The sequence below is a fragment of the Engystomops pustulosus genome, chromosome 3, assembly GCF_040894005.1.
Source record: "Engystomops pustulosus chromosome 3, aEngPut4.maternal, whole genome shotgun sequence".
In the NCBI taxonomy this organism is placed as follows: domain Eukaryota; kingdom Metazoa; phylum Chordata; class Amphibia; order Anura; family Leptodactylidae; genus Engystomops; species Engystomops pustulosus.
The window spans coordinates 200,195,473-200,206,904 of NC_092413.1; the positions used below are offsets into that span (position 1 = coordinate 200,195,473).

General features: G+C 47.0%; 1 protein-coding gene across 4 annotated transcripts in view; it reads right to left on the reverse strand.

Annotated features, from left to right (window-relative positions):
* The window catches only part of ROCK2 (Rho associated coiled-coil containing protein kinase 2), a 105,529-nt gene extending 104,335 nt beyond the window's left edge, over positions 1-1,194 (reverse strand). For 2 of the 4 annotated variants that reach the window (XM_072143590.1, XM_072143591.1), the window contains exon 1: positions 319-1,194. In XM_072143590.1, the coding sequence (XP_071999691.1) occupies positions 319-417 (99 nt within the window). In that variant the 5' untranslated portion in view covers positions 418-1,194. The remainder of the gene's footprint in view (positions 1-318) is intronic. The other 2 variants (XM_072143592.1, XM_072143593.1) reach the window with 2 other exon arrangements.
* Between the last annotated feature and the right edge of the window lie 10,238 nt (positions 1,195-11,432).

The window sequence follows — 11,432 nt, forward strand, 5'->3', positions numbered from 1 at the left end:
CATGCCCCGCGGCTCAAGATAGAAGAGGGAAACTATTTATATAGGAGTTACAGCAACCAAAACTGCAGGCAACTTTGTTCTAGAACAGGGCATCACTGAGAGTCAATCTAGAGAGGGTGGCACAGCATATGCCACCCTGTGGGGCAGAGGTCTATACATTCACATCGATGGCACAATACCCCGGTGTCTGTAACAGAACCCTCCGACAACTTTGTAACAGAACCTTCCGACAACTTTGTAACAGAACCTTCCGACAACTTTGTCCGCTCATGGCACTGCCCACTGGGCCAATATCACCCCACCCCAGCACACACTTACCAGCAGACTTTCCACGTTGATGGGTGAGCGTGGGTTCCTCAGGATGGCTTCCAGCTTGTGCTGCCGGCTGGCCATGTTTATCTCCAGTGCAGAGGACATCTTATATCAGCTTTGTTAGGAGGGTCCCACCTGGATGATCAGAAGCCCCCTTCACCCTCCTGTGGGAGAAGGCAACATGGGGGCTGCCCCCTAGAGGATCAATAAAAGAATTGCACTCTTCTTTTTTGTATAAAAAGTGATACTCTATAAAGATCTCCTTGTGTACAGGAAGTCGCAGAGTGTGCACAGGGTCCTACTTTATAGTCCCATAAGAAGGCTGTCACTTTACAAGTCTACCCTGTATCCCCTGCAGACCTGCACCCATAAAGTGCAGAGCACCCCTTACAGTGTAGGGTCACAGCGCAGCATCACAGGGGGGCTGGGATCCTTCACTTTCCAAGCAGCAGATTCCTTCTCCCTCCTGGGGAAGACCCCCAAAAATTTCTGGCAAACTATTGGAGTGCGGCTGGTTGTCCCGTGTCCTGCGGGTGAGCTGCGGCGCCTCCTGTGCGCCCTCCTCTTCCTCCTCCAGGGGCTGCTCCCCCTCCCGGACGCTCCAGCACTCGCCGCCTTTTTTGAGTTTGCGCTGTTCTCTGCGTTAGTCGTTGCGCTGCCGCAGCCGCTGTGTGTGCACTGTGCTCCGGCGTTACTCGCTCCCTGCCGGGTGTGACGCTGCCTCCCGGGCGTCCATAGCCGTGCAGTGCTCGGTGACAGAGCCGGCCTCCTCCCTGAGCACAGGCCCTCCTCTTCCTGCACACACTCACACACCCATGCCGCCTGGGAGAGGAGACACTCACTGCTGCCCTAAACTTTACCCTGCCCACAAATAGCGCGCCACAGGTCATTGCCATGTATGTGCACGCCCGGCCGCGCTCCTGCACTCCGCCATCTCAGTCCAGCTCTATTCTTGTGTGGCAATGTGGTCAGCCCTACAAACTTTCCAGGGACGAATTATAAAAAGAGATATGACCACTGCAGAGCCCCCCCTTAATGAAATGCCCACTGCAGAGCCCCCCCCCCATTTAATGACAAGCCCTCTGCAGAGCCCCCCTTAATGAAATGCCCACTGCAGAGCCCCCCTTAATGAAATGCCCCCTGCAGAGCCCCCCTTAAATTAAATGACCACTACAGAGCCTTCCTTTAATGAAATGCCCACTGCAGAGCCCCCCTTTAATGAAATGCCCCCTGCAGAGCCTCCCCTTTAATTAAATGACCACTACAGAGCCTTCCTTTAATGAAATGCCCACTGCAGAGCCCCCCTTTAATGAAATGCCCCCTGCAGAGCCCCCCTTTAATGAAATGCCCACTGCAGAGCCCCCCTTAATGAAATGCCCCCTGCAGAGCCCCCCTTAAATTAAATGACCACCACAGAGCCTTCCTTTAATGAAATGCCCACTGCAGAGCCCCCCTTTAATGAAATGCCCCCTGCAGAGCCCCCCTTAATGAAATGCCCCCTGCAGAGCCCCCCTTAAATTAAATGACCACTACAGAGCCTTCCTTTAATGAAATGCCCACTGGAGAGCCCCCCCTTTAATGAAATGCCCCCTGCAGAGCCCCCCCTTTAATGAAATGCCCACTGCAGAGCCTCCCCTTTAATTAAATGACCACTACAGAGCCTTCCTTTAATGAAATGCCCACTGCAGAGCCCCCCTTTAATGAAATGCCCCCTGCAGAGCCCCCCTTTAATGAAATGCCCACTGCAGAGCCCCCCTTAAATTAAATGACCACTACAGAGCCTTCCTTTAATGAAATGCCCACTGCAGAGCCCCCCTTTAATGAAATGCCCCCTGCAGAGCCTCCCCTTTAATTAAATGCCCACTGCACAGCCCCCATTTAATGACAAGCCCTCTGCAGAGCCCCCCTTAAATGAAATGCCCACTGCAGAGCCCCCCTTAATGAAATGCCCCCTGCAGAGCCCCCCTTAAATTAAATGACCACTACAGAGCCTTCCTTTAATGAAATGCCCACTGCAGAGCCCCCCTTTAATGAAATGCCCCCTGCAGAGCCCCCCGTTTAATGAAATGCCCACTGCAGAGCCTCCCCTTTAATTAAATGCCCACTGCACAGCCCCCCTTTAATGAAATGCCCCCTGCAGAGCCCCCCGTTTAATGAAATGCCCACTGCAGAGCCTCCCCTTTAATTAAATGCCCACTGCACAGCCCCCCTTTAATGAAATGCCCACTGCAGAGCCCCCCTATAATAAAATGTCCACTGCAGAGCCCCCCCTATAATGAAATGCCCACTGCAGAGCCCCCCTATAATGAAATGTCCACTGCAGAGACCCCCTTAATGAAATGCCCACCTCAGAGCCCCCCTATAATGAAATGTCCACTGCAGAGCCCCCTACAATGAAATGTCCACTGCAGAGCCCCACTTAATGAAATGCCCACTGCAGAGCCCCCCATTAATGAAATGCCCACTAAATAGCCCCCCATTAATGAAATGACCACTACAGAGCCCCCCATTAATGAAATGCCCACTACATAGTCCCCCATTAATGAAATGACCACTACAGAGCCCCCCTTTAATGAAATGCCCACAGCAGAGCTGCCTCTTAAATGAAATGCCCACAGCAGAGCCCCCCTATAATGAAATGCCCACTGCAGAGCCCCCTAATTAAAAAAAAAAACATCTTTATACTTACCTCCACTTTATTCTCCATGCAGCCCCATCTTCTTCTCTTCCTGGCAACCCCTGCAGTCGCACGCACACTATGCCGCCTTAGATTACAAATAAAAGAGTAAAAATTCTAAACACCCCCCCCCCCTTTTCCTACAACACATTTATAAAAAAAAATAATGAAATCATATACATGCATCCCAAAATGCCCAACCTAACAAAATATAAAAATAATTATCTCATACAGTGAACCCTGTAATAAATTAAAAAAAAAACATCCAAATGTCCAAATCTCCACTTTTTAAAAAAATATTCCCACCCATAAAAATTGTAACAAAAAGATCCAGGCACCGTCACTGTGATAATCTTATATTTGTTATATCCTTCTAAAACCAAGGGTTCAGGGAGGGGTGGGGGAAGGGGTTATTACCAGAGCTCCGTGTTGTAGCTTCACATGCTGTTACAGTGTCTCCCCTGTTCCCTCAGCACTACCTTTTTGCCTGATGTAATCTCACACAGTGGGAGGAGGGAAGTGCTCCTGCACAGTGTAACAGCCTGTGAAGCTACAACATCATACTGATCAAGAGAATAAAAAGGAGGTATCAGTTGGACTCAATGGTGAAAACTATTAGCCCGTAATAAAATGGGTCAGCTGCGGGTTTTTTTTTTGTCTATTGTACTAAATGTGGATTTTTTAAAAGCCCCAGTACATTTCACTGAATATTAAATGGTGCCTCAGATTCCCTTTCTAGTAGATTAGAATATAGGAAACCAGATTTTATACTGAGAAGGACCTTCACCAATAAAATACTTGTACATTTGTTCCTGCTGTCAATACACAATGTACACAAGAGCCATTACAGGACCTTTGAAGGTCCTCCGATGGTCCTGAATCTGTAAATTGAAATCAGGCAGAAGGGACACATCCGCCATTCCCCAAGAAGGTTTATTCTAGTACCAGATGTAGGAAGTGACTCCAGACTTGTAGGGGCTATAATATCCATACAATCCAGGGCCCATGGGTGTCTTATCCACCCCTGTCTATACTTAAAACCTGCTACAGGCAGTCCCCGGGTTACATACAAGATAGGGTCCATAGGTTTGTTCTTAAGTCGAATTTGTATGTAAGTCGAAACTGTACATTTTATCATTGTAGATCCAGACGAAATTTTTTTTTTGTCCCAGTGACAATTGGGGTGTCAAAATTTGTTTGCTGTAATTGGACCAAGGATTATCAATAAAGCTTCATTACAGACATCTTACAGCTGATCATTGCAGCCTGGGACTATAGTAACATCCAGAGACCTTCACCAGAGGTCATAAGGGGCAGAGAGGTCCGTCTGTAACTAGGGGTCGTCTGTAAGTCGAGTGTCCTTAAATAGGGGACCACCTGTATACACAGCCGCATACATCTGATTCATGTACCGGCAGCTTCTATTTGGAAGATAATTGAGGTGTAATGTATGTAAGCAACGTAAACAACGCAGGTGACTCCGTGCTGAGATCAGGAGGTATTCTTAGATGTGACAGCCGATGAGACCTTGGCCTAAGTAACTGTGGAAAATGTATCCGTCTCGGGAGGATACTCAGTAATGACTGTATCATCAGCTGCTTATCACACCCACCTCCAGTACAATATGAGAGTACAGGCGGTCCCCTACTTAACAACACTCGACTTACATACGACCCCTAGTTACAAACAGACCTCTGGATATTGGTAATTTATTGTACTTTAGTCCTAGGCTACAATGATCAGCTGTAACAGTTATCACAGGCGTCTGTGATGAAGCTTTAGTGTTAATCCTGGTTCTTATGACAATCCAACATTTTTAAAATCCAATTGTCACAGAGACCAAAACAATTCTGGCTGGGATTACAATGATAAAATATACAGTTCTGACTTACATACAAATTCAACTTAAGAACAAACCTACAGACCCTATCTTGTATGTAACTCGGGGACTGCCTGTAGTTATATCCAGGGATGGCCAAAAAGCAATAATCTAATACTGTGAGAACAAAACAACTGGATGACTGTCCCGAATTTTCCAAAAAATAATATTTTTCCCATGGCTGTGTATACCCCATCCAGACGTAGGTGGTCTCAAGTAATTGTCCGGATTTTGCCAACAACTCCCCCTTATACCGTGTGCAATAGCAGAATGTCTGCAGTCTGTACTGGGGATCTTATGACCTCTGGGTCCTTGTCACCTCTATTACCAGGACCCTTTGTCTCTACTTTGGGTTACTTTGGTGGCGCAGCGAGTTTTATGGCGGTTCCAAACTTCTTCCATTTAAGAATTATGACGGCCACTACGCCCCTGGGAACATTCAGTGGGTCCATTTTTTTGTACCCTCAATAATATTATAATAATAATTCTTTACTTATATAGCACCTACAGATTCCGCAGGCGCTGCACCGAGCTTGCCAAATCGGTCACCCTTCTACAGATCCGTGCCTCTTCACTAATCTATGTGGTCGAAATGCAGTTCTCGCCCTCTCATGTCTCTGAGCTCTACAGACAGTTATTTCCTCCTAATGTCTCTCGTGTCATTGAGCTCTGCAGACAGTTACTGAGCTCTACAGGCAAATCTCTCATGTCACTGAGCTCTACAAGCAGTTCATTCCTCTTCATCCATCTGAGCTTAACAGGCAGTTCCCTGCTTTTGTCTCTGAGTTCTACAGGCAGTTCTCTTCTCTAGTCTCTGAGCTCTACAGGCAGTTCCCTGCTCTTGTCTCTGAGCTCTACAGGCAGTTCTCATCTCTTGTCTCTGAGCTATACAGGCAGTTCTCTGCTTTTGTTTCTGAGCTCTACAGGCAGTTCTCTTCTCTTGTCTCTGAGCTATACAGGCAGTTATCATCTCTCGTCTCTGAGCTATACAGGCAGTTCCCTGCTCTTGTCTCTGAGCTATACAGGCAGTTCCCTGCTCTTGTCTCTGAGCTCTACAGGCAGTTCTCTTCTCTTGTCTCTGAGCTATACAGGCAGTTCTCATCTATTGTCTCTGAGCTATACTGGCAGTTCTCTGATTTTGTCTCTGAGCTCTAAAGGCAGTTCTCTTCTCTTGTCTCTGAGCTCTACCAGCTGGTATGTCCTCCTTTTGTATCTGAGCTCTACAAGCAGTTCTCTTCTCTTGTCTCAGAGTTCTACAGGCAGTTATCGTCTCTTGCCTCTGAGCTCTACAGGCAGTTCTCTTGTCTAAGAGCTCTACAGGCAGTTCTCTGCTCTTGACTCTGAGCTCTACAGCCAGTTTTCTTATCTTGTCTCTGAGCTTTACAGGCAGTTTTCTTCTCTTGTATCTGAGCTCTACAGGCAGGCCTGCCTTTCTCTTGTCTCTGAGCTCCTCAGGCAGTTATTTACTCTTCATGTCTCTGAGCTCTGCAGGCAGGTATTCCCTCCTCTTGTCTCTGAGCTCTCCAGGCAGTTCTTTATTCTTCATGCCTATGAGCTCTGCATGTAGTTCTCTCCTCTGGGCTCTGAGCCCTACAAGCAATTCTATCCTCATGTCTTTGAGCTCTACAGAATGTTCTTTTATCACGTCTTTGAACTCCCCACTAAATTTTTAACCCCAAATGTTCACAAGATAAGTGGCGAGGCTACTTATTGGTGTGCCCCACTAAATTAAGGGTGGACCACAGTGAGACATAGGCTCTCAGGCAAATGCTGACTCCTACATACATTGTTGTTCTGGGGTACCTAGGGCCCAAAAGTAAAACTGATTCTGGGGTTCCAAAAAAATGTGCCCTATTTATTACTGACGTGCGCCACAATTCTCCAGCATGAACAAAGTGTACCAAAATAAAAAATGGCGCCCACTTCCAAAGCACAGTACTGCACTAGTTTTGCTAAATGGGGGCCAATGTGGCAGCATTTTCCACTATATATCTTCATCTCCGCACAGAACATCTCCACACTGTGCAACTAAGAATACCACAGTTAGCAGAAAATCTACCACCAGGATCATGTATTGTAAACAAAGCACACGTATAAGCTGGTGTGTGCCACCTCGGTCAGGAGCTGCTCTTTTGTTTTTTGCTCCTTATGCCTTCAATTGGACAAAAAAGGCTTTTAGAATTATGTAAACAATGTAAAACATCGGGTGCTCATTACCGATTGCATGCATTTCAATGAAAACACATATGCAGGCAGGAAAAGCCCGTCCCTGTGGCATTTATGACTGTGAGCTCTGCAGGCAGTTCTCTCCTCTTCATGTCACTGAGCTCTACAGGTAGTTCTCTCCTCATGTCTCTGAGTTTTGCACATAGTTAATGTCAATGAGTTCTTCAGGTAAATGTATCAATCTGTCTATACCAGAAAACTGGAGTAATTTGCACCTGAAATGCTACGTGCCAAATTTACTGAATGTTTTAGACCATTCAAGGACATCTACCACCAGGATGAAGGATTGTTTTTAAGGAAAAAAGAGAAAAGCTTTTAAATTATGCAAATGAGTCTGAAAGCCCACAGCCCCTCAGGTCTCATTTGCATGATTTTAAAAGCATGATTTTTTCAAAACCAGGACATAAGAAACTAAAAGAAGAGCAGATCCTGCGGGGCGCACACCAGGATGTCAGTGTTCTGGTTTACAATCCTTCATCCTAGTGGTAGATGTCTTTTAAGGCTCCATGCACACGTCTGCAGCCTGGAGAATAGGGGAAGGGTGAGAACTGCCCCCCCCCCCCCCCCAATAGCCACGGGTTGGACACAGTGCAGTGAGACACAATGGGGGGGGGGGTATTTAATTATGGGCCAAAAAAAGGTCTAAAAGCCTTGACAAATGTGGTGCAAGGCAGGTTAAACTTTTTTTTTTACACATAACCACCAGAATTGTGGCGCAAGTGCGTTAATAAATTTCCCCCAATATGTTCGAACCATGGGGTCCAGGCTTAAGGCGGCTTTGAGCTAGCTGACGTCTTTCCGGCTAGGTCACGTCCTATCTCGCGGACATGTGCATGGAGCATTAGTCTGTTTTTTGACTTCTCTGAAAAAGGGGCACGTCCTCGGTAAAGGGGGCGAGACCGAACAGAAAATAGCCAGTGTGCCTTAACCCATTCCCGACATATGACGTAATAGTACGTCACACGTCCGGTGCGGGTGCATGGTAAGCCCGCACCTTAGCCGGTAAGGCCGGCGGCACACTTGGCATTTTGAACCAGTTTTTAAGCCGTTTTTAAGCAGTCCGTTAAAAAACGCATGCTTCCCAGTACACGGTATGGAATATTAAATATCATCACTGTGAAGTGCAATTTGTTACGCAGAAAACAAGTCATAAAATGCAATGCAAGCGTCCCGGGCGAGCCTTGGCCCGATTACATATGCGTTTCTAGTGAAACCCATGCGATTAGTAACCAGCACCTAGTGTCTTGCATTGTTCTGTTTACAGATCGCATGCGTTCACATGAGCGGGCCTAGGCCTAGGATGTAAAGCAAGCGTTTTCAGTCCCTTTAAAAACATTTTTAAAGCGTATCAGTTTTTGACCGCGGAGGGCGCGGTCACATGTTCATAACGCGACGCTAGCGCACAGGGGGTGGTCCTCGGCCCCAATGCACATGCGTTTCCAGGGAAACGCATACGATCAGCCTATCGATCGCATGCGTTTCCCTGAAAACGCATGTGCGTTCGGGCAGAGGACCGCCCCCTGTGTGCTAGCGTCGCGTTATGAACGGACGCCTAGCGGTACCTGTGAACGCGGCCTCACCATGTATTTGGCTGCTTAGATCCTGTTTATCTTAATAGAAGCAGCTAAATGCATGGTAAACAGTAAAATACTTTTTTTAAATGCATGCGTTTCTTAAAGGACACCTGTCATCAGGTCTCTGCCACTAGTCCTGTCACTTCTACCTGTTGGAGCAGCTCACAAGGATCCCATCCCAGCCTTTATCTAGTTATTTCATACATTAATCATTATAAAATCATCTTTTCTTTATTATGTAAATGAGGCTGGTCACATGGTCAGAGGCAGTGATGTCACCCCTGTTACCCCTCCCCTCTCCTCCCCCTGCTCATGTCTGTGTGTAATGTATAGTAAAGCATGGCTAGTGTGTGTGCTGCATCTGCTGACATTCTCTCCCTCCTAATACACAGAGACACAGACATCAGCTACACATGTACCTGACATGCTCTGCTATAACATGGCTGCAGCCTGGAGCTGTTGTATCTCTCCTATACACACACAGACTGCAGAGGGCGCCAGCACCAGGAAGCACATCATTATACAGGCTGTCAGTCATGTGTATAGGAGTATCTCATACACACAGGCTGCAGGAGGCACCAGCACCAGGAAGTACATGGATGAGCCATTACACCATTATACCCCACACCATTATACAGGCTGTCAGTCATGTGTATAGGAGTATCTCATACACACAGGCTGCAGGGGGTGCCAGCACCAGGAAGCACATGGAGGAGCCATTACACCATTATACCACACATCATTATACAGGCTGTCAGTCATGTGTATAGGAGTATCTCATACACACAGGCTGCAGGAGGCACCAGCACCAGGAAGCACATGGATGAGCCATTACACCATTATACCCCACACCATTATACAGGCTGTCAGTCATGTGTATAGGAGTATCTCATACACACAGGCTGCAGGGGGTGCCAGCACCAGGAAGCACATGGAGGAGCCATTACACCATTATACCACACATCATTATACAGGCTGTCAGTCATGTGTATAGGAGTATCTCATACACACAGGCTGCAGGAGGCACCAGCACCAGGAAGCACATGGATGAGCCATTACACCATTATACCCCACACCATTATACAGGCTGTCAGTCATGTGTATAGGAGTATCTCATACACACAGGCTGCAGGAGACACCAGCACCAGGAAGCACATGGATGAGCCATTACACCATTATACCCCACACCATTATACAGGCTGTCAGTCATGTGTATAGGAGTATCTCATACACACAGGCTGCAGGGGGTGCCAGCACCAGGAAGCACATGGAGGAGCCATTACACCATTATACCACACATCATTATACAGGCTGTCAGTCATGTGTATAGGAGTATCTCATACACACAGGCTGCAGGAGGCACCAGCACCAGGAAGAACATGGATGAGCCATTACACCATTATACCCCACACCATTATACAGGCTGTCAGTCATGTGTATAGGAGTATCTCATACACACAGGCTGCAGGGGGTGCCAACACCAGGAAGCACATGGAGGAGCCATTACACCATTATATACACACATCATTATACAGGCTGTCAGTCATGTGTATAGGAGTATCTCATACACACAGGCTGCAGGAGGCACCAGCACCAGGAAGCACATGGATGAGCCATTACACCATTATACCCCACACCATTATACAGGCTGTCAGTCATGTGTATAGGAGTATCTCATACACACAGGCTGCAGGGGGTGCCAGCACCAGGAAGCACATGGAGGAGCCATTACACCATTATACCCCACACCATTATACAGGCTGTCAGTCATGTGTATAGGAGTATCTCATACACACAGGCTGCAGGAGGCACCAGCACCAGGAAGCACATGGATGAGCCATTACACCATTATACCCCACACCATTATACAGGCTGTCAGTCATGTGTATAGGAGTATCTCATATACACAGAGTGCAGGGGGTGCCAGCACCAGGAAGCACATGGAGGAGCCATTACACCATTATACCACACATCATTATACAGGCTGTCAGTCATGTGTATAGAAGTATCTCATACACATAGGCTGCAGGGGGCACCAGCACCAGGAAGCACATGGAGGAGCCATTACACCAATATACCTCACACCATTATACAGGCTGTCAGTCATGTGTATAGTAGGTTCTCATACAGGCTGCAGGGGGCGCCAGCGCCAGGACGCACATGGAGGAGCCATTACACCATTATACCTCACATCATTATACAGACTGTCAGTCAAGCACTGAGAGTGTGGCTGTGCCTCCCACTCATGAATAAGCTGGACAGCTTGAATATGCTAATGATTCATTGGACATTTCACAGGTCATTTGCATACAGCTTTAGGACCTCATTGCTTAAGTTTACAGGCATGTAGAGGGGCAATGAAGGGATAGAGGCAATGCTCTCTAATGGCAGTTTATGAAAATATATTTTGTTTAGGGGGGTTATTTTGCCTGACGGATTCTCTTTAAACAGACTGAAAATGCATGCTTAAAAACTGACGAAAAACGCCAAGTGTGGCATTACTCTTGGTGGTTGATATATATGAGGCAGGCAAGTGTGTTGGTTTTTTGAGACTTTTGTATGCAAGTCGCAGAAAAGTCTAAAATGTTTCAGCAATCCATTGCCTACGCCTGCTCTGGACTGGAGTTTATTTGCACAAAAATTGTGACTTTTTACCCCTCGGGTTGCATCATTTGAAATCTTGTTCAGTCAATTGAATGTACGACAGGTGGGCTCAATTTAAAGTGTAGAAACAAAAAGGGTGATCAAGTGCAACCCCCCAGAG